We start from the raw sequence: 26,450 nt of genomic DNA, 5'->3' as shown, positions 1-26,450 counted from the left end.
GGGAAGTGTAAGTAAGTCACTGCTAGTGGTGCAACTGAACTCACACACAAGAAGGAGCAATGAGGACACCCTGTTGTAGTGACTTAGTTCCAGCTTATGGTGTGAGAACTGTAGGAACAGAGGTTAGATATGTGTGGATATAGGTGAAAAGGTAGCCTTGAAAGATGGCTAGGGAAATCCTGGTAGTTCAAATTAAGTGTAAAGGGCAGGACCAGATCCTTGGGATCTTAAGACTCACATAGAGAAGTGTAGTAGGACGCAGAAGGCAATAAAGAATTAATGTGGAGATTTTTGTTTTGTTTTGGATTAAGAAGCTGGGAGAGGGCCTACTTTAGGACTCTTAGAACAATGATTCTGGCAGCCTAGGGACTCTAGTTTGGAGGTATACAAGGAATCCATGTAAAAAGGTAATGCAGCCTGACTGGGTTTTTTTTACGTTTTTATTGTGAATTGAGTGATAGTTTACATGGGAGAACATCAAATTTGCACTCGTCATTTCATTGCAATGATTACAATCTTTTCTGTGCAGCATCATTCAACAGTGTTTGCTGTATTCCTTTTGTTTTGAGGGGATGTACACTAAAACACTCTGGAATATATAATCATTTAAACAACCAAAGGGCACATTCTGCAAGCCTGCCTAATGGTCACCGGCAAACAGTCTTTTTCTTTCCATGAGTCTAGAGTCCTCAGCTGCTCTGTGTCTCCATGTCCTCACCTCTTCCTCTATCTCTGGTGTCGCTGTGAAGCATAACTCTTATTTTTTAATGACAGATATAATTTCTTTTTTTGAGGATAGCTTAAGTGCCGGGTATAGTTACATATTTAAATGCATTCTTGCTTTCAGTCGCCACAGCCTTTTGAGGTAGGTACTGTTACTATTCTTGTATTAGAGTTGAGGAGTGGAGCCTCAGAGAGGGTCAGCGCTTTGCTAGGGCCACATACCAGTAAGGGAACTAGGAATTTGGACACCCAGAGGGTGCTTACTTTATTGAGGCAGCAGCCTTGCCAGATTAATTACCATGGACTCAAAATTTATAGCTGGTTAAGAGGTGCTGAACTAGGAGTCTGATCTTTGAGCTGATTTCTAGCTGCCCTGCTAGGCCCCATTCTCCTGGGCTCTTTGCCAACTGGGGGCTAACTGCTGCTGTCTGAGCGGTCCCCATACTTCATTGTCTGAAAAACATGCACTGTTTTCATTCCAAAGGCAAAATAATTTAGGCAGGAGACATTCCAAGTTTGGGGATAAAACTAAATCCCAAGCCCTCAAGGCCTCCAGAGCTAAATGATCATACACACACACACACACAGACACAGACACACACACACCTGGCTTACACATGAGCACACCTCTGACAGTATCCAAAGACCACATGCCACCTGGTCCCTTCCTTATTTTAACAGGCCTGTACCGAGCCACCACAGACCTACAGAGCTCCCAGTATTTTGGGTGAATAAATGTAATGCTACATGTACATTCCAGTTAGGATTTCATTAGGTATTCAAGATACTTGTTTGTAATAGGCAGGGATTTTGGTTTCCATCTTACAGTGAAAAAACAACATCAAAACAGGTCTAGTAAAAGGAAGAGACTTGTCTATTGTCATACAACTACTTAGAGTCAGGACTTGTAATCAGACAGTCTCACTTTCTTACTTATAATGCTGCTTAGGAGCCCTGGTGCTGCAGTGGGTTAAGTGTTGGGCTGCTAATCAAAACGTTGGTGGCTTGAACCCATCAACTGCTCTAGGAGAGAAATATGGGGCAATCTGCTTCCATAAATATTTACAGCCTGTGAAACCCTCTGGAACAATTCTGTTTTGTCCTGTAGGGTCACTACAGTCAGAATTGACTCAAGAGCAGTGCATGTGGGTTTTTGGTTTGATTTTAATGCTACTTGATTGTTGCCTTATGATACTCAGTCTTCTGTGGGGGAAGGGTGGGGAGAACAGGGCATAATTTTACATTGATTTGCTCTTTTCTATACCCAACAATATTTCTTGATCTCCCTCTCTACTAGTGGGAGCACGATGGCTCCATATGATATGTGAACCAAAAGGTCTGCAGTTAGAGTCCACCAGCCACTCTGTGGGAGAAAGACGAGTCTTTCGTCTCCCGCGAACATTTAAAGCCTCGGAAACCCTATACAGGATCGCTTTGACAACACTTAACAACAACAACAACAACAAATCTCTACGAGTCCCTCGTGAGATTATGAAAGTGAGCCCGGCTTAGTTCTATTTAAAAGGAGCTTGCTATTGTAAGAGGAAGACTGATATACCATAATATTTGCTTTTCTAAAAAGGCTGCTTTCAGAAAGAACAATATTTCAATGAAGGCTTGAATCTCTAATGGTGGAATTTCAGGCAGTTAGGTCATGGAAGAATGCAATAAATGAAAATCTACAGCAAGGTGAAGCAATGAGGGCTAGGAAATGGCGCCTCTGATTTGTTTTTAGCTATGCAAGTAGCGCCATCTGGTGTGCATTTCCAAGGGGTTCAGCTCTTTTTCTCTCCAGAGGCAAAACCAAACCGAACCCAACCTACTACCACCTAGTGGACTCCTCATAGCAACCCGGTAGGACAGAAGAGAATTGCTCCCCAGTGTTTAGGAGGCTAGATCTTTATGAGAACAGATAGCCTCATTTTTCTCCTGAGGAGTAGCTTCTGGGTTTAAACTACTGACTATGTGTTTAGCAGCCCAATGCTTAAGCTACTGCACCACCAAAACTCCTTTCTGAGACAAAGTAGACAGGAAACTGCAGTATTTCAGCAGGAAACTTGCAACTTCCTCTTCTACGCTTGTCCCACCACATATTTACAGATACGTAGGGTTTTTTTTAGAAGTTGAGTTATGGCTTTGCTACTTTTATTTCATCTACTTAATTAACTCAGTTCTCTGTGGACCCTTCTTGTTCTGTAGCCGCTCCTTGCTCTTCTCTACGCAAGTCTAAGCTCTACCCCATCATCCTTTCCCCCTTGTCCCCTGGCAGTACAGTGGTCTACCAAGGTGGGAAGACCTAATATTAGCTAAGTGTTTTTCTTCTTCCAGAAGGTTTGGGGATGGTGGTGATGGTGTGCCATGGAGTCGGTTCCAACCCATAGCCACCCTGTATAGAGTTTGCGAGGTTATAAATCTTTATGGGAGCAGAAAGCCTCATCTTTCTCCTGTAGAGTGACTGGCAGTTTGGAATTGTTGACCTTGCAGTTTGCAGACTAACTCATAACCCACTATACTACCAGGCCTTCCTTCTTTCCAGAGGGACTAGCACATTTTAGTCTTTCTTCCTGATGCACCTTCCCTGACTCCTTTCAGGTACTGCTGATCACGCCATCCTTTGGGCTCACCTGACACCTCATATATCTCTTTGAACTCATCAGACTGTATGAAGTTATCTGTTTACTTGTCTATGCTGGACTAGATGATGAGTTTTTCAGTGACAGGGACAGTTTTCTGAGTAGTCACCTGAAAGTACTTGGTAGATGAATGTCTGAATGAAACGCTGTCCATTCCCCTGGGCTTTAATTTTCCTATATTTCTGGGAGCAGGTACTTAGTAGTCCAAGAGGTCCCATTCACTAGTTCCTTTCTTATTTTCTTTAAGCCTCCTCACCACCATCGCCCAGTCATAGCTTAGCCATTAGACTTTCCTTGATCTTTATCTAGTTTGCAGAGTATTTTACATATATAGAACCTTCCAGATACCCCAGTATAAGAGATTACACTATATAAAATATATGAAATCTAGATTCTAATCTTACAGATCTGGATAGATTGGAATTCTAGATCTCATATATACCTAAGCCTACATATATTCTAAGTCTATTAATATATCCTTATCTGTAGGGAGGACAAATACCTTATAAAAGCTATTTATGATTTTTATTATGTGAGGCACTTTAGAATTTGGATGCCTTAAAACCTGGCTTCAGAGCCTTGATTGTTGTTGTTGTTGTTGTTAAGTACTGTCAAGTTGGTTCTGACCCATAGTAACCCTGAACAGGGTTTCTGAGGAGCTGCTATTGGGTTTGAACTGCTGACCTTGAAATTAGCAGTACAGTGCCTATCCTGCAGTGCCTCATGTAAGAATGAAGACATGGGAGGTGGTTTCCGTGAATACGTGAATACCAGGCTATCTCAGAGCCAGATAATCAGTCGAGAAGGGGAAACATGTGCCAGGTGCTAGAGCCCTTCTTTTCCTCGTGGTGTGTTGGCGGGCACCCCGTGCCTGGTCTCCACACTTCCCTGCATTACTCCGCAGGCTGCACAAGGCCCAGGAGGAACACCGCACAGTGGAGGTGGAGAAGGTACATCTGGAACAGAAACTGCGTGATGAGATCAACGTTGCCAAACAGGAAGCCCAGCGGTTGAAGGAGCTCCGGGAGGGCACTGAGAATGAACGGAGCCGCCAAAAATATGCTGAGGAGGAGTTGGAGCAGGTAGGAGAGTCTACTAACCCCTAGACACCTCGAGGGGTGGGGAAAGGGTCAAAGATTTTGCTGGAGTTTCATGTGTAAGAACATTGATGTATGGCTCAAAGACTATCTTCTAAAGTCAGTTGTTGTTTAGGTGCTTTGGAGTCAATGCCCACTCATAGTGACCTTAGGCACAACAGAAGGAAATGTGGCCTACTCCTTGCCTTCCTCATCACCATTGTTAAGCTTGAGCCCATTGCTGCTGCCGCTGGACTCTTACCAATATGAGCAGTGGAAAAATTGCAAACAGTGGTCACCATGATTTTCAAAGTTATTTTTCCCTTTCTAGCACATAAAATATTTCCTTAAAATAAAATGCAAGTCATATAGATACAGTTAGAAAATTTTTACAAATATATGGTACCTATGTAATCAACCACTTAGTTCTAGGTGAAGAACCTTTTAAGCATCCCAGAAGGTTTAGTTTTGCCTCACTACCCCCAGGCAATATTCCATCCAAAAGGTAACTTCTGTCATAATCTCTAAACCAAGGATTAGTTGAGCTTCATGTAAATGGAGTTATATAGTTTATGCCCTTTTCTGTTTTTTTTTTCTTTTTTTCGCTCAACATTTATGTTTGTGAGCTTCATCCTTGTTGCTGCATGTAGTGCTAGTTTGTGTAGTGTTATTGCTGATGAATGATCTATTATACAAGTATACCATAATTGTCCATTCTCCTCCTGCTAGGCATTTTGGGTTGTTTGCAGTTTTATTTTACTTTTTTTCTTTTATGAATAGCACTGCTAAAATTTTTCTTGCATATGTCAGTTGGTGTATGTATATATATATTTGTAGAGAGAGATAAAAAGAGAGAATGACTATTGATGTGGTGCTAAACTGTTAATGTCCTGGACTGCGAGGTCGGTTTGAAGCACAAGGTCGGCAGTTCAAGCTCACCAGTTGCTCCTCAGAAACACTATATAGGGTCGCTATGAGTTGGAACCAACTCAAGGACACTTAAAACAACAGCATATATACATGAACAGGGCTTGTCCGACAGAGCCACCATGCTTACACACACACTCAGACACATGTGAGTAAAAAATTATCTGCACCCTGGCTATAGAATTTATTTTAATCAACTTTTAAAAAAGACAAATACATCGTTTTTCAACATCATATCCTTGCTTTTCAATACATTTTGTCCATCTGTCAACAAGTTTTCATATTCCCTTATTAAAGAATGTTTTAGGCTGAGCTTCAAGTCATAAATACACCTCCGTCTTTACTTCTTCATCAGAGGTGAATCTCTGTCCTCAAAGGGCAGTTTTCTGGGGATCAAACAGGTGGAGATCCTATGAAGCAAGATCAGAACTATTGGGAGGATGTTTTAACACCTCAAAATGAAGTTTTTGCAGTGTCAACAGTGTGGGCATGAGTGTGGAGACGTGCACTGTCATACAAGATCACAATGCCCTTGGGAAGCAGTTCTCTGCATTTAATGTGAAGTTTAGGTGTCACTTTAGTGAGCATCTCACTGTCACAAGACTGTTGATTGTTGGACCTTTTTCCTGATAGTATTCCAATACTGGCCTTTGAGAATCCCAGAAAACAGTAAGTATTAATTTTCCAGCTGATGGATGACTTTTGAACTTTATCTTGGTTGGCCATTGAGGATGTTTCCATTTCATACTTTTATTTATGCTAGGCTCGTAGTGATGAATCCATGTCTCGTCACGATTTTTTTTTTCAAGAAAGTTTTACCTTCCTTCAAGTGTCGATCCAAATTTTGTTTGCAGATGTTAAAACACTTCTGTTTATGCTCTTCTGTAAATTGTTTCAGTACCTATTTTGTACAAACTTTTTCAAACCCAAGTCTGTCATGGATTATTTCATAGGCAGAGCCATGGCTGATTTGAAAATGATTTGCCACATAATCCACTGTCACTCATCTGTTTGACAGAATCATTTCACATACATGCTCAATGTTGTCATCAGCCATGGGCATGGATAGGTATTTTAATATAACCAGAGTGCAGATAATTTTTGACTCTGTCTCTTGTATGTATGTGTATGCATGTATCTGTGTATCTTCTACCACCTGTGGCTTGCTTTTCACTCTCTTAATATTATTTTTTGATGAACTGAAGGTCATAATATTGTTGTGGTTGTTAAGTAGCATTGAGTCACTTCCGACTCATAGCTTGAACTGTAAGATCAGCAGTTCAAACTCACCAGCAGCTCCTCAGAAACCCTACACAAGGGTCACTATGAGTATGAACCAGCTCAACGACCCATAACAATAACAACCCATAAGATATTCTCCTAAATTTTCTTGTAGAAGCTTGATTTTTTTATTTTTCACAATGAGGGATATGGTTTATTTCAAACTGATTTTGTGTGAAGTATGAAGTAGGGGACCAGGTTTTAAAAATTTTTTATTTCAACCAAATGTTCAATTAGCTCAAGTTCTTTCATTGAATTGCCCTTTCTTCTTGACTGAATTGTAATGGCTCTGAAAATCACTTATCTTTCTGGAGTCTCAGCTTTATTCTATTATTTATTTGACTACACATTTATCTAATATTTTGACTACACATTTATCTAATATTTTGATATCTGGTAGTATTAGTAATTTGGCTATTCTAGGTCCTTTGCATTTCTATATTAGCTTGTCATAGTGCACTGCTGTCTGCCCTATTAACCCACATCCACAAATCCCTAAGCCCCCAAAATAACCCTGCTGAAATTTTGGTAGTATTTGCTTTGGATCTATAGAGCAATGTGGAGAATATTGATACTTTAACCAAATGATAGTACATGAGCATAGTTTGTCATATGGTGAGATCTTCTTATATTTCTCTCAGATTTTTTAGGTACAAGCTTAGCTCTTTTCTAATCTATGCATTTTAGAGCTATACATTTCCCTCTTAGCACTGCTTTGTTGTTGTTAAGTACTGATGAGTCGATTGTGACCCATAGCAACCCTGTATAGGGTTTCCGAGGAGCAGCTGGTGAGCTTGAACTGCCGACCTTGCAGTTCAAACGGCTTTGCAGTCTGACACATTAAACCACTATGCCACATGAGGACTCCAGCACTGCTTTAGCTGAGTTGAATTTGACTTAACACTGGGTGGTATACTTATGTTGATACGTAACTCTATTATGGGTCATAGTTGAAAAAATTTTTTATTAGTTCATTTAAAATGACAGTATTAAACCCATTACATGTTAACATAAAAACATATCTTTATAAAAATGACTGTTTTCTAAAACATAGTTGTAGAATTCTGTAATATAGTTTATTAAATATCATGATTTTCTATAATTTTATAAATCTTTTGCGTGTCTGGCTTAGTAGATAGCTGGATTCTTATATTAGTAAGCATATTCAGTCTCATGTGCACATCATGTAACCTCTGGTGAGCTCTACAGTTCATATAGGAGATCATGGGAATGAAAAATTCATTACTATGTATTATTATGAAAATAGTTTTTCAGACTTATTTTTTAAACTTTTTGTTGTTGGGAACATATACAGCAGAACATACACCAATTCAGCAATTTTTACATATACAATTCAGTGACACTGAATATATTCTTAGAGCTGTACAACCATTCTCAGCCTCCTTTTCTGAGTTGTTCCTCCCCCACTAACAAACTCACTGCCTCTTAAGTTTTGCTGTCTAACCTTTGGAGTTGCTGTTGTCCATATGATCCCATATAATTAGATCTTGTTGTTGTTGTTGTTAGGTGCCAACGAGTCGGTTCCGATTCATAATGACCCTATGCACAACAGAACACTTGAGTCCATTGTTGCTGCCACTGTGCCACTCCACTTCTTTGGGGGGTCTTCCTCTTTTTTGCTTACCCTTCAGTTTAGCAAGCATGAGGTCCTTCTTCTGGGACTGATAATATGTCTGAAGTATGAGAGACAAAGTCTTGCCATCTTGACTTCTAAAGAGCATTCTGACTGTACTTCTTTTAACACAGATTTGTTTGTTCTTCTGGCTGTGTATGGTACTTTTAATATTCTCCAACACTATAACTCAAATCCATCAGTTCTTCTATGGGCTTCCTTATTCACTGTCCAACATTCACATGCTTATGAGGCTCATGAAAATACTATGGCTTAGACCATGCACGCCTTAGTCCTCAAACTGACAACTTAAAAGTTAGATCTTAAAAGAGTACAATTCCCAGGCAGGCATTCTTTACTAGTTAAGCTAAACTATTGTTTGGTTTTAAGAAGACTTCAGGAAATTTTTTTGGTTAATGTTTAAAAATGATCTCAGAACAATAGTTTTAGGGTTTCATCTAGCCTCTATGGTTGTTGTTGTTGTTAGGTGCCATTGAGTCAGTACTGACTCATAGCGACCCTATGCACAACAGTATGAAACCCTGCCCAGTCCTGGGCTAACCTCACAATTGTTGCCATGCTTTAGCCCACTGATGCTGCCACTTTGCCAGTCTATCTTGCTGAGGGTCTTCCTCTTTTTCTTTGACACTGTGTCTTACAAAACATATCCTTCTCCAGTGATTGGTCCCTCCTGACAATATGTCTGAAGCATGAGAGATGAAGTCTGGCCATTCTGGTCTCCAAGGAGCACTTTGGCTGTACTTCTTCCAACACAGATCTGTTGGTTTTTTTGGTAGCCCATGGTACTTTCAGTATTTTCCTTCAGCACCATAACTCAAAGGCATCAGTTCTTCTACAGTCTTCCTTATTCACTGTCTAGCTTTCGCATGCATATGAGGTTGTTGAAAATACCATGGCTTGGGTCAGGCATACCTTAGTCCTCAATCTGACATCTTTGCTCTTCAACACTTTAAAAAGTTCTTGTGCAGCAGATTTGCCTAATGCAAATTGTTTGATTTCTTGACTGTTGCTTCTATGAGTGTTGATGGTTGATTCAAGAAAAATGAAGTCTTTGACAACTTCAGTCTTTTCTCCATTGATAAGAATGTTATTTATTGGTCCAGTGGTGAGGATTTTTGTTTTCTTTACATTGAGATGCAATCCGTACTGAAGGCTATGGTCTTTGATCTTCATCAGTAAGTATCTTCATCAGTATGCCTCCATAGCTCCAGAAAATCTGAAGTTTGTGAGAATTTGAAATTATGTTCTGCAGCTCCCCCACCCCCCTTTGATCGGGATTACTCTATATAATCTTTGGTCAAAATGTTCGGTAATGGTTGTTTTTGTTAAATGCCGTTGAGTCATTGCTGACTCATAGTGAACTTGCATAGGGTTTCTGAGGAGCAGCTGGTGAACTTGAACCACCAACCTTGAGGTTCAAACTAACATTGCAGTCTAGTGCTTTAACCCACAGTGCCACTCCAGGACTCCTCAGTAAGGGTAGTTGGGCACTATCTAATCCTGGTCTCGTGGGAAAGGAGGCAGTTACTCATGGAGGCAATTAGCCACATATTCCACTTCCTCCTCTTATTTCTGAATCTTTCCTCTGTTACTTCAGGTGAACAAAGACTAATTGTTGTGACTTGGACCCCCCAGGTATCATCACACAATGAAGTAGGAGATAGAGAAAAGCACTGAAGTGTTATTAGACCAATGAACTTGGTATCCAATGAACCATATAAACCAAGGAACCACAGTTTCCATGAAGTAGTCTCAGCAATGACTCTGTTGTTTTCTTTCTGTTGTAAATATATTCATCACACAAATTTTATAGGTGTACAACTTGTTGTTGTGTTAGGTGCTGTCGAGTCAGCTCTGACTCATAGCAGCCCTAGACACAAAAGGATGAAACACTACCTGGTCCTGTACCATCCTTGTAACTGTTGTTACGTTGAAGCCCATTGTTGCAGCTAGTGTGTCAATCATCTCTTTCTCTATTTCACTGACCGTCTGCTTTACCAAGCATGATGTCTTTCTTCAGTGACTCTTCTCTCTTGATAGCATGTCCAAAATACGTGAGATGAAGTCTTGCCATCTTCCTTTCTAAGGCTATGCTGGCTGTACTTCCAACACAGATTTGGTTATTCTGATGGCATTCCATTCCACTTTAAATATTTTTCACCAACACCATAATTCAAATGTATCAATTCTTCTCTTTATTCATTGTCGAGTTTTCACATGCATATGAGATCATTGGAAATACCATGGCTTGAGTGAGATAGACCTTAGTCCTCAAAGAGACATCTTTGTTGTCTAACACTTTAAAGAGGTATTTGGCAGCAAATTTGCCCACTTCAATACATCATTGGATTTCTTGATTACTGCATCCATGTGTACTGAGTATCCAGGTAAAATGAAATCCTTGACAATTTCAATCTTTTTTCATTTATCATGATGTTGTTAATTGATTCAGTTGTGAGGATTTTTGTTTTCTTTACATTGAGATAATAACCATACTGAAGGTTATATTCTTTGACCTTCATCAGCAAGTGCCTCAAGTCCTGTTTGCTTTCAACAAGCAAGGTTGATATCTGCATATCACAAGTTATTAATGAATTTCTCTTCAATCCTGATGCTGCATTCTTCCTCATATAGTCCAGCTTTTTGGATTATTTGTTCAGCATACAGATTGAATAAATATGGTGAAAGCATACAACCCTGACGCACACCTTTCCTGATTTAAAACCATGCATTATCCCCTTGTTCTGTTAGACTAGAACTGCCTGTTGATATTTGTATAGGTTCCACATGAGCACAACTAGGTAGTCTGGAATCCCCATTTTTTGTAATGTTACCCAGTCTATCATAAGCCACACAGTTGAATGCCTCTGCCTAGTTGATGAAACACAATAAAAATCTCTCTGGTATCCTCTGCTTTCAGCCAAGATCCATCTGACGTCATCAGTGAATTGCTCGTTCCACATCCTCTTCTCAGTCCAACTTGAATTTCCGACAGCTCTCTGTTGATGTACTTTTGTAACCATTTAAAAAATATCTTCAGCAAGATTTTACTTGTGTTTGATATTACCAATATTATTTGATAATTTCTGCATTCTTTATGTTCACTTTTATTTGGAATAGGCACAAATATGGATCTTTTCTATTTGGTTGGCCAGGTAGCTGTCTTCCAAATTATTGACATCAATAACATAAATTAGCTGTGCAACCTTACTCTTAATGTGATTTTTCTATCACTGTAAACCAATACTCAGTTCCCCATAGGCAACACCTGTACACTTTCCTCCTTACACCTGCCCTTGATAACCACAAATAAACTTTGGTCTCTGAATATTTGCTTGCTCTTTTTCTTTTTATTTAAGTGAGGTCCATCTGTAAGTGACTTATTTCACTCAGCATAATGTCTTCACGCTCCATCCATCTTGTAGCTATTATCACCACTTCATTTCTCTTACTGGTTGACTAGTATGTACCACATTTTGTTTATTCACGCATCTGTTTATGGGTGCTTAGGTTGTTTTTACCTTTTGACCATTGTGAATACTGCTGTAATGAACATTGGTGTATAAATATTTGTTTGAAGTTTTGCTTTCAAGTCTTTTGGTACATACCTAGGAGTAGAATTGCTGGCCATATAGTAGTTCTCTCTCTCTTCCTCTACTTTTTTGAGTAACTATTTTCAACAACTGCTGTGCTGCTGTGTATTCCCAGCAGCAATGGATAAGGGTTCCAGTGTCCTCATATCCTTCCTGTTTTTTGTTATTTTCTGTTTTTGTTGTTGTCTTTTTAAGCTATCCTGGTGGGAGAAAAATGTCATCTCGTGGTTTTGATTTGTATCTTTCTGATGGCTAATGAAGCTGAGCATCTTTTCATGTGTTTGGTGGCCATTTGATTGCCCTCTTTGGTGAAATGTCTATTCAAGTCCTTTGCTAATTGTATGATTGGGTTACCTGTCTTTTTGTTGTCATCAACTTTTATATATACTTTGATGATTAGATTCTTATCATGTATGTTTCTGAAAATATGCTCCCAGTTGGTAGCTTGTCTTCACCTACATACAAGAATAACTCATTTTAGAAGCATCCACATGAGACTTGTCTCCATGAAGTGGAGGTTAAAGAATGCCCAAATATCTGACTTTTCCAAGATGTTATACCTCTCTACAATCCCTGATATCAACCATCACTCCTTCCCTCCTTCCTGTCTCCCAAAGCCAAACCCAGTGCCATTGAATTGATTCCAACTCATAGTGAGCCTGCATAGGATATCTGAAGCTGTAAAGCTTGATGGGATCCGAAAGCCTCATCTTCCTCCTGTGGAGTAGCTGGTAGATTTGAACTTCTAACCTTGTGATTAACAGTCTCAGGGGTCTGCAATTCACTACAATGTCTCACAGAACACATGACTTGTCAAGGAAATAGCGCATGCAGTTGTGGAGGTTGGCAAATCCCAAAGCCATAGTTCAGATGTCAGTCTGCAGGATTCTTCTCACCTATGTTGTTTCTGGGGCTGAGGAACCCAAATCAGCAGGTCAGATGACAGGCTGTTGATTCAGTAGGCTGTGGAAGCTAGTGAATCCAGTCAGTTAATAAGCTGTAGAGATGAGCCAGATGCAGGATCCAGAGCAAGAGAGCAAACTTTGCCAAAGCAGGCCTATATATTTCATGCAGACCATACCCCTAAAGAAACTAAGGATGGTGACTTGAGTCATACCCTCCAGTAAGGTGGGAACATCTTTAGTCCTTAATTCCACTTTAACACTTAATCTTTAATCCACTTAATCTTGATTCATTACTACAACAGACAACTCACTCCAAAATGAGACCATAACCACAGGCATGTTGCTGTTGTTGTTGGTGTTGGTGATGTTGAGTTAGTTCTGACCCATAGCTACCCTGTATAGGGTTGACAGACCAGTGACCATAACTAGATTGTCAGACTTCCAACCAAATGTTATATTCTGCCACACTGTGATGTCTTGAGGTGCAAGGACAAGACCCCAATTATCGGAAAGAAGAGTCATTTAACTAGCCTGTGCCTCAAGAGAGCAGGGAGAATTGCTGAGCTTGGGCTTATGACCAGGAGAGTTAACTGATGTGATGGGAAAAAGAGTCCTAGTCTGGGAGCAAAAAGATCTCAGTTTGAGTTTTGATTGGTACTACTGACTGTTGACTATGTGACCCTGAGTTAGATTATCTTCCTGCTCTAAGCTCGTTTCTTTATATATAAAATACCTTTTCCTTCTTGCAAAGCTCCCATGAGATGGGAGCCTCATATAGAAGTGTTGGAGAAGGTCATGGTAGTAGTAAACAGACTTACTTTTTCTTGACTTCACAGGTCCGGGAGGCCTTGAGGAAAGCGGAGAAGGAGCTGGAGTCACACAGCTCCTGGTATGCTCCAGAAGCCCTTCAGAAGTGGCTGCAGCTGACACATGAGGTGGAGGTGCAATACTATAACATCAAGAAGCAAAATGCTGAGAAGCAGCTACTGGTGGCCAAGGAGGGGGTGAGAGCTGCCCTCTTGATGCCTTCTTTCCTCCTCTCTTCATTGCCTTCCTCCCTTTTACCTGCTCTTCACTCTGCTCTCTGCCACTTCCTGTCCTTTCCGTTGGACACCTCAAGTGTTTAGATATTACCAGGAAGAAGAGATCCCCTGGTGCTGGGCTCTGGTTTTTGTTGTTTTGTATTTTTCTTTCCTAAATGTGCAGCTCCTGATAATGTCCTCAAGCTTCTGGAGGAGGGAGTGGGAGTGTGGGGATACTCCCAACTGCCTTCTGGGAAAGATAAAGCCAATGGAGGCAGGAAGAGAGATGACTCTGCCAGGTGTAGACTGCCAGCCCCAGACTGCTACAGGGACAGAGTGCCTCCTGGGGCTAGTGAACTGTCAGGAGACCCCTTTACTTCTTCTTTTGTTTCCTCTGTTGTCTCTCTGTATGCCCCCCTCCTTTTCTCTCCCATTGCCTTCTACTTTCCCTTTCCTTCCTCCTTCTCTTCCTTTTCCTCATGCATTCTAAGCTGTGCTAGAAGGAGGTGAACCCAATCACAGGAAGACCTTTCTCAGTTTTCCAACCTCTAATCCTTGCTGTTTTTAAGCTGGGGGCCTCATCTTTGCAGGCTGAGAAGATTAAAAAGAAGAGAAACACACTCTTTGGCACTTTCCACGTGGCCCATAGCTCTTCCCTGGATGATGTGGATCACAAAATTCTAACAGCTAAGTAAGTAGCTCCAATGTCCCAGCCCTGGAAATGTCTGTACCGTCCTCAGAGCTTTGGAGGTGTACAGGGTTTCCAGTTCCAGTTTTATTTCTTCACTAGTGGAAGGACAGCTCTGTTCTGCTCCAGTCAGGTCCAGCTCCCATCGTGCTCTTAAAGTTTATGATTTGATTGTTTTTCTGTTCGTGCATATCTTCCCAACTTGTTCCTCTGAGAAGAGCCCTTCTTTCTCTTGGGGCTCACACTCAGCCCGTGCCTACAATTCTCTTTCATTTGTTCAGGCAAGCATTAAGTGAGGTGACAGCAGCATTGAGAGAACGCCTGCACCGCTGGCAACAGATCGAGATCCTCTGTGGTTTCCAGATTGTCAATAACCCTGGCATTCACACACTGGTGTCTGCCCTCAACATAGACCCCAGCTGGATGGGCAGCACCCGCCCCAACCCTGCCCACTTCATCATGACTGACGACGTGGATGACATGGATGAGGAGATTGTGTCACCCTTGTCCATGCAGTGTAGGTGACCTCTTGGGTGGGGTGAGGGATGGAGCCTTTGACATACAAGTTGAAGTCCTTGCGGTTGAACAATACATGGGACAAATAACAAGGGCAATGGTTCAACTCATGGCCTTGGTTAATAAAGTACAATGACATCAGGATATTTCTTTATGACTGTATTCTTGGTGATTTTTCCTTGCCGTATGATCTGTCTGCTGTCTGTCCCTCTGGGTCTATTGTGTTATATGTTTCTCCCTTCATTCTTTTTTTTTTTTTTTGTATCCCTTTAGCCTCCTTTATTCTCCTATCTACCTTTATAAAATAATCTCCTTTAGTGGTTTATAATTTAAATATGACATTCATTTTGACTTTTTTTTTTAGGCATTTGTTTGTTTTTATTTTATGTTCTTTATTTCTAATTGCTAAAGTAGATTAGTGGAATGGAGTATCTCTTTCTCTTAGCATTTTTGTGTGAGGCCCCATGAAGCATGTAATCTCTTAAAAGTCATGCAGACCTAAATCCTCTAAGGCAGAGAGACATTCTTGCCCAGGAAGTATCTCCTGCACAAGCATGCCTGGCTTCCCACCAGAACTCTTGGACCTGCCTGCCTCTGTCCTTGGTCTTTCCTCTCCTCTCCCCTGTGGGTGGTGAGCAGTGCCAAAGTGGAATTCTTTAGTGAATGAAGGAACTTTTCCCTACTGATTAATGGTTGAAGTTTTCTTTAGACCCAAAGCTATTATAAGTAAATAGAATAGGTTTTTACGGAAAAGCTGTTGTCCCAGGCCCATATCCCAACAGTGCAGGGAGATGGCAGAAAATTGGGGCTGAACTAGGAGCTCACTTGCAGAAAACCAGATTCATGCTCCTAACAGATTTTTTTTTGCAAATTTCCTCAATGTTTCTTTGCCCCCCCCCCGGTCAAGCTGCTGTCTCCCAGATCAGATACTTAGCCCAAAGGCCTCACACGGGTAGGATCCGTGACAGGCAGTGTGTGATCCTGACTTACTGAGCTAGACTCCTACTTTCTCTGGGTTGGGAGGGACCCTTGTTAACTCTGAACTACCCACTCGTTGCTCCTGGCCCTTTCCTTCCCCCTTTGAAGGGTAGGCTGAAGCCTTCTGTAAATCAGATTCTCTTCTCCTTTTGGCCTGGCTGTTGGACCCTAGATGCTGCCTGGCTGATGGGGCGTAGGTTCAGTGACCGCTCAATCTGCTCTGCATCCGCCGGCTCGGATGATCAGTCCCTCTGGAAATACCCGGGTTTGAGGAGCCCCTTTGGGGCTTTTGTTTTTCCAACTTTTGGAACTAAACCAACACTTCTACCCCATGGGCCCCTTCTCCTGCCTGCCTCACAGCCCTGCCTGCTCCCTCTATCTCCCCAGCACTGTCCCTACTAACTGCAGGGAGAGGTTTGGGTGGGTGAGAAGAATCAGCCTGCTTAGCTGAGGGCTGGAGAGAACACCCATGGTGATGGAAGACTTAGGCTTCTCCCTTCAGCCCAGTTAGGCAGCTGTTTTGAAGACCTTTCTTCAACTGGGCTGGGATGGAAAGAAGGAAGGAAAGATCTCCTTCTCTTCCTTCTTTTTCCTGTTTCACTCTTCCCTCCCTATTTCCTCCACCTCTCTGTCTCTTCTCCTGCCTTCTCTATGCTGTCTCTCATCCTTTATTCTCCTTTTTGTGCATTGAAAGCCATCAGCCCTAGAAGCCCTGCCTTTTCAACTCTCCATCACCATGGAATTGTGCTCTCTCCCTGGACGCCCTTTCAATGCTTCTGCCACCCTATAACCTGGCCATTTCTCCCACCTATAAGGAGAAAGCAGTGTGGCCCATTTATCAGGGTAGAGGAGAAGTTCCCTTTTAAGCTGGAGCTGGGCCTGAGCTCAAGGGATTCCTGGGGGTGGGGATGAGTTTGATCACATCCTTGAGTTACCTAGTGGCCATGTTCCCTTCATTGGGCATGGTGGCCTTCATCTTCTAAGAGTCTGATTTGCAGCACTGATCCAAGAGCTGTTTAGTTGTTTTTTACATGATTATTGGGGACATTTGGGAAGTAAATAAGAATACATAGCAGAAAAGGCATCCATTCTGCCAGTTTTTTGTTTTATTTTCTGTGAAAAATTTTTTTATGTGGTTAAGGTAATAATTTTAATAAGAATACATTAAATGACTGCTACCATTAAGGGTCCTGGTGTGGTGCTGTAGACTAGGCACTGGACTGCTAACTACAAGGTCAGCGGCTCAAACCCACCAGCTGCTTCTTGGAAACCCTATATAGGGTCGCTATGAGTCAGAACCGACTCGATGGTACTTAACAACAACAACCATTTATTAAGTGCCAGGAACTGTGTCAGGTGTTTTAAGGACATTACATAGAACCCTCAAAACAACCTTGCAGGACTTTGTAAGTTTGGAAAAACAAGCTCAGAATGTGGAAGTGAGTTGCTCAAAGTCATACAACTAGAAAGCGAAGCCTGGTTTCAAGCTTTATCTTTATCCTAAACTCAAGATATTTCTATTTCATATGATTTTGTTGTTGTTGTTGTTATGTGCCGTCGAGTCGGCTCCGACCCGTAGCGACCCTTTACAGGGTTTCCGAGGGTGTAAATCTTTACGGGAGTAGAAAGCCTCATCTTTCTCCCGCGGAGCAGCTGGTAGTTTCGAACCGCTGACCTTAAGGTTCGCAGCCCGATTCGTAACCACTACGCTACCAGAGCTCCTGGTTTTTGTGTTTGTTTGTTTTCACTTTGCATTTTAAAAGACATTTTTACATGTTCTTAAAATCTTTTCATAAGCATCATTTAAAGTATCTATCTAGTCTTCCAGCAACTGGATATTATTGTTTCATTGATCCATTTTTATATTTACTTTAATATAACGATGTGATGAACATGCTTGTACAAGGGAGCTTCAAAAAGTTCATGGAAAAATGGAATTAAAAGGTAATGAAAAATTTCCATGAACATTTTGAAGCCCCATCATATATAAATCCTTGTCTAAATTGTGGATTATTCCCTGAGAATGGCTTTTAAACAAGGCTGATTCTTAGTGCTCTCCCGGACCTCACCCTAAGCCCCTATCCTACCTTCCTCTGCCTGTGTCCTCCCACTAACTGCCTTTATAATGACATTGACCTCAGGTCTCCTTCCATTGGAACTGCCACTAAAACTGACCCGAGCACCTTCTCTTCAGTTTCCCCTTCCTTTCAGGTTCCCTGGTGGGAGGAGGTACCCCATTCTCCAGATTGGGCATCAAAAGCCCAGAGTGGTCTCCAACAGACATTTCTCCACGGGCAGTCCTGCTTGCCTGACAGCCCCACTCCTGCCCTTCCTCATACTCTCCTCATTCTCCTTGCAGCCCCCAGCCTGCAAAGCAGTGTCCGGCAGCGCTTGACGGAGCCACAGCATGGCCTAGGATCTCAGAGGTTGGTAGAGGGTGAGGCTGGCCACTTCTTGACAAGCCGGGTCTCTCTGCGGCGAATGCGCAGCCTTTCATCTGGACAGTCTTTCAGTTCTGAAGGCCACGGGACCAGCCCTCCATCTGCCTGCGCTTCTTCCTCCTGCTGCTCTTCCACCACTACCACCACCACCACCACCACCACCACCACCACCACCACCACCACCGTCCATGTCCACCCTGTCTATTACCACCAGAGCACTTCCTATTTCCTTCAGATGGAGCCCTCCCCTGACCCACCCCCTTCTGACAGCACCGCTGTGATGCCTGGGCATTCAGAGAGCTTGGGGTATTGGCTGTCTCTCTTCTCTTCACTTCTTCCCTTCCTTCTTTTTTTGCTATCTTCACTTTGTTCTCTGTCTGCTGGCTGCTGCTTGGTCAGTTGTGGGTATGCGTGCAGTGGAGAATCTTCTCCTTGTCTTGTTCTTTTCCTGCTCTGAGACCCCTCCTTAAGGTCACACTAACGTCCCATTCCTTTCTCTCCTTCGCTTTCTCTGTCTGGTATTTGTTGCCTCTGAAAATGAATAACAGCCATCCTCCCTCACAGTCCTATAGCACTAAAATAATACACTTTCACATCACTTATCTAAGTGGGGCCTCACTTCATTTCCTTCTTCAACAAACATTTATTGGTACCTACTCTGTGCAACCTCAGCCATCACTGACCACAGTCTGGTATTGGAGAAGTACATCAATTATTATGAGACAATTTGACAAGTGCTATGGGGGTGTCGAAGAGGGAGTGACTAACAGTATGTACCTGGGGTGGAACACTTCACAAAAGAGATGGCATTGTGTTGGCACCCATACAGGGAAAGAAGAAAGAGTATTCTAGGCAGAGGACACATGTGCAGAGGCATGGAAGCTCAAGAGATTATAAAGTCTATGAGATTAGAACACTGGGATGCTTTGGTAAGAAGGGGCAACAGATGAAGCTGGAGTGATGAAGGGCTCTGAAAGGCTAAGGACTTTGGCCTTTACCCTTTAAGAGATGGATAGCTGCAGATGGGTTTCTACAAAAATCTGATCATTTGGCCAGATTTGCATTTTAGGCATGTATTAAGAAAGGGTTGGAATTTAGAAGCCATGCCATGCCTAGCTGGGGAGCGTGCTGGCTTCATACAACAAGCACTAAATTATGAACCACAAGGTCCACTGGTTGAGCCTGCTAGCCACTCTGTGGGAGAAAGATGAGGCTTTCAGTTCCTGTGAAGATTTAAAACCTCAGAAGTCCTATAAAGGGTCACTATGAGTCGGAATCGACTCCATGACACTTAACAACAACTTGCCTAGCTGTTAACAAAAGGTTAGAGGTTCATCAGGTCCATACAGAGGCTTCTAGGAAGAAAGACCTGGCAATCTACTTTTGAAAAATCAGCTATTGAAACCTCTATGGAGGACAGTTCTAATGTGACACATACGAGGTTTCCAGTAGTCTAACGGACTCCGTGGCAGCAGATCAGCAGGGTTAAGTGGTTTGGGGATAGAAAAGAGGATTAATTGGTGGCTGACTGTGGAGGATGAAAGAGATGGAGAGATCTAATATGCTACCCATATTTGTAGCTTGGGTGAATGAATAGATTTAGTACCCTCCAGAGAGTTAGGGAAAAGAAGAGAAGAAGCAGGTTTTGGGGGAAGATACTACGCTCTGGTAGCGTAGTGGTTACGAATCGGGCTGCGAACCTTAAGGTCAGCGGTTCGAAACTACCAGCCGCTCCGCGGGAGAAAGATGAGGCTTTCTACTCCCGTAAAGATTTACACCCTCGGAAACCCTGTACAGGGTCGCTATGGGTCGGACCCGACTCGATGGCACTTAACAACAACAACAACATTTAGTTTAGGACAAGAAAAGTTTATAGATAAGGTTAGGCATTAAGGTATTCATTTTCAGAGAAGAAAATTAAGATTCTGAAAGGTTAAATAACTTTCCTTGGGTCCCACAGCTAATTAGGAGCAGAACAGAATTAGAACTTGTCTTTCCATTCCAGGATACGCTGTTAGAGTAGTTTTGTCCTTTCACAAAGTCTAAATAAGTGAACTGCAAAAGACTTTCCCTGCTAATACCTCAAGACGCTACGCTAAGGTCACAACTAGTAGTCTTGACCTTGCCTGGAGCAAGCTTAGGGGGACCCTCAGAAAGCCCCTCTGCCCTGGAAGGACCACTCTTCTCTGAAGTTGTGACCATGGTCAGTCCTGGCCTCTGGGCTGCAGCCTGCCTCCTCTGTTGCTTCCTTTGGGTCCTGCTTCACTCTGGATACCAATCTCTCTTGCTCTGACCCTTGAAATTCTGGAGAGTTATCCTTGAGGGCAGTTCCTTTCTCTTCCACAAAAGAACTGCCTTTACTAGGGTCATCACTTAGCGGAGCTGTTCATATTCACTCTCATCCTCATTTTCATCTATGCAGGGAGACTGCCTCTCCCAATATAAATGGAGAGGACTGAATTGGGTTGGGGGCACTAGTGGGTGCTGTGAATCTCATGCCCCCAGAACTAAGCTGAGGGCAGAGGGGAGGGAGGGAGGGAAAGTACCTGCGTCTACCTGGCCTGTTTACTGCTTAATTTTCTTTTGCACCATGCACCAGAGGATCATCTCTAAAAGCAAACAGGCTCTCTAGTAAGGTTAGTAGCTTGGGAATGGGAACCCAAGGCAGCCTGGCCTTTGGGGAGGGATACTCTTGGCCTGAGATTCACAGAGCGAAGATGAACCTGCCTAGTGGGCCGTTTCCCTTCTGTATCTACCTAGGTTTCCTCCCAGGTTCTTCTCTTGTCTTGGGGATCTCAGCTTTTAGTTGATGAGGGAGGCATAGGGGGATGGGAATGAAGACTAAATGGGGCTGCCGGCCAGGAGGAGTGAGGGCCCCAACTCTTGACCTCTCTTCCTCTGTGTTAGACAGTTAGGCTTCTAGGATCCTCACCTCCTCAGTTTAGTGGGTCCCTTTGCCTTGTGTGTTTGCTCCCCTGAACTTCCATGGCACGTTGCTCAGTGCTTCATGTGTGTGGAGAAGGCAGGAGACAGAGAGGATCATCTTGGGGCCCAGAGCCATGGGACACATTTAGGTAGAACAAGGACAGTATTAGATGTATGAGATCAAGTATAAAATCAAATATTGGAAAATGCTGGAATATGTGGCTGGAACAGTGTTTGCAGAACAGAGGCTGGAGCTGTAATTGTTCTCTGTACTCTCCCATGTCTTGAGGAAGGTACTGACCCACGGGGTGACTGCTTAGTTAGTTGTTTCCTACTGAGACTTAAATCTGCAATAGCTATGAGCTAACCCATGCTTTTGCCCGTTTCAGTGGCCCGGTGCCCTTCTGACTTCCGACCTTCAGCATCCTTCTTTCCAGGTCCTGTGGTACTCTCCTCTCCCATTCATGACTCCTTTCCTTTGGTTTCCTGACTCACATGTTTAAACATTTCCCTTAACCCTATCCTCTGCCTCTGCCATGAATTCTCAGGCCTCTGGAAAGCAGAAGGAGGGTTCAGGGACTGATTTTGGGGCCCTCATATCTACCCTTTTATTTATAGAGGTGGAAGGAGTAAGATCTAGAATTAGTCCAAAGCCTTTTTAGGAACAACCAGTCACTTAAAGGGTCTCAAGTTCCTGGTTGAGCCTCTGTGTGTGCATGTTAGTGTGCAGTGGCATGTCCCCATAACTCAGCCTTGCAAAGATACCCCTGTGGCTTGCCCACATGCAGCCCTTCCAGCTTGACTGGCCTCAATATCTTTGTTCTTATAATACTTTTACATTTCCAAGTGTTTTGTCAACATATTTGAGCCTCTAAACCATCTTGCAAAATAAATGAATTGTTTTATCTTCATTTGGACCAAATTGAGGACCAACAAAGTTAGAAGACTTGTCCAAGGTCACATAGCAAGCTTCAGGAAGAGGTGGAAATTAAACTAGATAGAAATCTAGACTTCTAGTTTAGAGTTCTTCTGAGTGACTGCCCCTTAAAGGCCAATGCCTAGATTCTTCCTGTCAGCAGAACTCTGAAAGATTCCACCATTCCTGTTGTAACCACAATTTGAATTTTTGCAACACATTATTTTTTCTTTTTCTGTGACCTTCTTAGCATCCTGTGAGAGGGTTGGAAGTGGCAGCATTCTGGTTTTTTGGAGTTGGTGAGGGATTGTTTGCAAGGCTATTCTAACCTTCTCCTCCCCAGCCTGGGTCAGGCCCACTGACTGCATGTACCCTGTTCCTTGGGGCCTGACCCAGAACTGGATAGATCTCAGAATGACAGGAGGAGGTGGGGGAAGAAGAAGCCATTGGAAATGGTGGCCTAGAGGTGGTTCAGAAATAGTGATTCTGTATGAGCTTAGGGTTAAGCCAGCTACGGGAAGGAGGATATTTTATTGAGGAGGACACCTGTGGGGTTAAGCTTATGATTGTACCAACTCAGGACCTGGGTATCCACCAGGAGCTGACCACAGTCATTGAAAAGCCCGTTGCTAGGCAGATGACGGCATAATGACATTTGTTTTTGTTTCTTCTTGTCTGTCTCTTCTCTCCCCTCATCCCTCCCATCCCATCTTCTTGTATCTGTCTGCTCTTTCCTCATCCCCAACTCTACTGTCTTCTGTCTTTTACCCAATCTATCTCATTCCCTATTCCTGTCTCCTTTCATTTTGTACCTCTGGCCTACTTACCTTCCTCTGTTCCTTTCCCCTCTCTCTTTTTTACTTGCCTATCATTGTATATATTTTTTCTGTTCCTCTTTCTATTTTCACTTCCTACCCTTCCCTCTTCTTCTCATATTGTCCTTTTTTCGCCTCAACTTCTCCTGTCTCCTCTCCTGTATATGCTCCTTTCCTTCTGCCCTGTGTTTTGTAGGGATTTGACCCATTCCGATTCGGAGTCCTCCCTCCATATGAGTGACCGCCAGCGGATGGCCCCCAAGCCTCCTCAGATGGTTCGTGCTGCAGATGAGGCTGTCAACGCTATGACTTCCAATGGCAGTCACCGGCTGATTGAGGGGGTCCACCCAGGGGCTCTGGTGGATAAACTGCCCGACAGTCCTGCCCTGGTCAAGAAGGCACCACTGGCACTGAACCATGGGCTGGATAAGGCCCACAGCCTGATGGAGCTGAACCCCTCAGTTCCATCTAGTGGCTCTCCAGTTTTGGATTCTTCCCGTTCTCACAGCCCCAGTTCCCCAGACCCAGACACTCCATCTCCAGGTGGGGACAGCCGAGCCCTGCAGGCCAGTCGAAATACACGCATTCCCCACCTAGCTGGCAAGAAGGGTGTAGCTGAGGAGGATAATGGTTCCATTAGCGAGGAGACAGACTCCAGTCCAGGCCGGAAGAAGTTTCCCCTTAAAATCTTTAAGAAGCCTCTTAAGAAGTAGGCAGAATTGGCATGGTAGTGGTGGGACAGCTTGTCCTTTGCTGGGTCTTCTGCCTCCTTATTCTTCACCCCCAAGATACCTGGGCCCTAGAACGAGGCATGGGAGGGGCTGGTCCAGGGGCCTGGGCACTGTACATACCCACTCTCCTTGTCCTTGGGTCCTTCAACATTATTTATTAACTGACCACCCTGGCCTGCCTGCCCTGCCTTCCTCCCAACCATGGGCTGCTGCTGTCACTCCTTAAGTGCATGTCTTAGTTGCTATCCCCTTTCTGCCCCTGAGCTCCTGGCTCCACCTCTGGGGTTCAGCTTCTGCCTCTTTGTCCCAGTTTTGAGGTTTGGTTTCTTGTTTCTCTCTGTCTTATACTTTCAGGCCCCTCCTTTTCCCCCACTTCCCCTAGCAGCTTCAGGGAAGACAGGTGGAGTCACTTCTGACCCCTGTGCCTCAGATCAGTCCCACCCTACCATGTGTGCCCCAGACTAAGGTGTAGGGCCTAAATTTTGGCATTTGTTCTTTGGGAGTATGGTGGGCCTTAGGAAACCTCAGCCTTGAGCTCACTTAGGCCTCTGGAAGTCCATGGGGAAATGAAGCCAACTCCCAGGAAATAAGCCACCAAAGACCTTTGAAAAGAGACCAGGCTAGGGGATGGGTAGGGAGAGACCTTTCTTAGTTGGAGGATGAGTGGATACCAGAGCTGTGTGCTACAAGGCAGTCACCTTTCTTTCCCACCCATACCTGCCATCCTTTTCCCCCTGCTTACCCATACTGCAGGAGGGTTTGTCTCTAAGAGGTGCTGCCCTAATGCTCCCCAAGCATAAGTACTTCTGGGGCTCAGGACAATTGGCTCCCTGGCTATGGGAGCCACAGCCATGATACAGGTACCAGTGGGCCCTGTAGCTGTTGGACAATGATGCTGTTGCATTTGAACCAAAAGACAAAAGTTTAAAAGTGAAAAAAGAAATCTCCTGAATTTCCCAAGTGCCTGCACCACATACTCCCCTTGTCATATCTTATTTTCATATTACTGCATTGCCTGGACCAGAGGCTCAAAAAGGAACCAGTTTGGGGAAGGGGTGGCAAAAGGAAGATGGTGTAGGTGAAGGCGACTGTGTGACCACTCCACCCCCTTTCCCTTCCTAGCCTCTAGACAACACCCTCCCTTACCTGTTTTTGCTATGGCTGTTAAGGTATTTTCCCCTCTGCCACACTCCCTGTCATGCCGCTACCCTAGGATCCTATTTTGGGCCTGGGATGGTTGTACCTGGGGCTGGTCTTAGGCGGGTGCTAGGCTGCAGACTGCCTTGTACTCTCTGGACCCCCTCACATGGGTTTTTTTCTGTGTCATTTCATAAGACTCTTTGAAGCTCAATAAAGCATGTAGGAGATTTTAATTTGTTCTGGCTTTGATTCTCATTGAGTTCTCTGTGCAGTTTTGGGTGTAGCAGGCAGGGGATGAAGACGAGACTAATTTGCTTCTGCCAAGGGGGAAGTAAAACTTGAATGCACATGCCCTAATATCATTATGGGTAGGGTTACCAGATAAAATTTAGGATGCCTAGTTACGTTTTACTTTCAATAAGCAATTTTAGTGTCATTATGTACCATGCAATATTGGGACACTTTTTAAATTTGCTAAATCAGACATTTCATCTTGACCCTATCTATTTTATAACTTCATCTACTGTCTCTTAGGTCCTTTTATAGAATTATGACACAGGGAAATTGGAATTTATGTGAAGGGCAGTGAGGAACCAGTGAAAGATTTTAGGGAGGGAATGCCAAAGACAAGATTGAATAAAGATCAGTTTGTGTAGCCCAAATCAGAGATTTTTACTAAATCTTGTATAGGAGGGCTATCCACAGTCACCAAGCCATGTCCATTCTTCTTGTTGTAAAGTGCTGTCTAGTGGGTTCCGACCCACAGCGACCCTGTATAGGGTTTCCGAGGAACAGCTGGTGAGCTTGAACCACCAACCTTGCTGTTCAACTGGCTTTGCAGTCTGGCACATTAACCCACAGCGCCACACCAGGACTCCATGTCTATTCTACCACCATCTTATTGCTGACTGTCTCTGCCACTATCCACTGAAAGCAATTGGGTCTTAGTCTTGCCCTGCGTGAAATTCTCCAGGGCTTCTATTCCCATTACCCCTTTGACCAGGCTACTCTAAAATCTGTAGGACTCTCAACTGCTCCAGGTTGTAGATCCTAGGCTAGGACCCACATTGGACTACAGTCTCAGGGGGGTGTTAAGTGCCAGAGTGGGTTCCGACTCATGGCGACCTTATATAGGGTTTTCAAGGAGCACTCAAAATGAAGAGAAACAGCTGTAAACATCCATTAATAATTGGAACATGGAATGTACTAAGTATGAATCTAGGAAAATTGGAAATGGTCAAAAATGATATGGAACACATAAACATCGATATCTTAGGCATTAGTGAGCTGAAATGGACTGGTATCGGCCATTTTGTATCTGGCAACCCCATGGTTTATACATCGGACATGTTGTCCAGTCGCTGGAGAAGGCTATCATGTTTGGTAAGGTAGAGGGTCAGAGAAAAAGAGGAAGACCTCCAGTGAGATGGGTTGGCAAAGTGGCAGCATCAATGGGTTCAAGCGTAGCAACAACTGTAAAGTTGGC

The 26,450-nt window shown here is 43.4% G+C and overlaps 1 protein-coding gene across 3 annotated transcripts in view; it reads left to right on the top strand.

Moving 5' to 3' along the window:
- The window catches only part of STIM1 (stromal interaction molecule 1), a 263,756-nt gene extending 238,559 nt beyond the window's left edge, over window positions 1–25,197 (top strand). The window contains exons 7-13 of one of the 3 annotated variants that reach the window (XM_006870251.1): window positions 4,261–4,438; window positions 13,629–13,796; window positions 14,405–14,505; window positions 14,784–15,019; window positions 18,356–18,422; window positions 21,037–21,073; window positions 23,290–25,197. In XM_006870251.1, coding sequence (XP_006870313.1) covers window positions 4,261–4,438; window positions 13,629–13,796; window positions 14,405–14,505; window positions 14,784–15,019; window positions 18,356–18,422; window positions 21,037–21,073; window positions 23,290–23,334 — 832 coding nt within the window. In that variant the 3' untranslated portion in view covers window positions 23,335–25,197. Of the gene's footprint in view, window positions 1–4,260; window positions 4,439–13,628; window positions 13,797–14,404; window positions 14,506–14,783; window positions 15,020–18,355; window positions 18,744–21,036; window positions 21,074–23,289 lie in introns of all 3 variants that reach the window. The other 2 variants (XM_006870250.1, XM_006870249.1) reach the window with 2 other exon arrangements.
- The last annotated feature ends 1,253 nt before the right edge of the window (window positions 25,198–26,450 follow it).

The sequence above is a fragment of the Chrysochloris asiatica genome, unplaced genomic scaffold (assembly GCF_000296735.1).
Source record: "Chrysochloris asiatica unplaced genomic scaffold, ChrAsi1.0 scaffold00140, whole genome shotgun sequence".
Taxonomy (NCBI): domain Eukaryota; kingdom Metazoa; phylum Chordata; class Mammalia; order Afrosoricida; family Chrysochloridae; genus Chrysochloris; species Chrysochloris asiatica.
The sequence above is the reverse complement of the archived record's forward strand: the minus strand, read 5'-3'. Positions and strand labels throughout refer to the sequence as shown.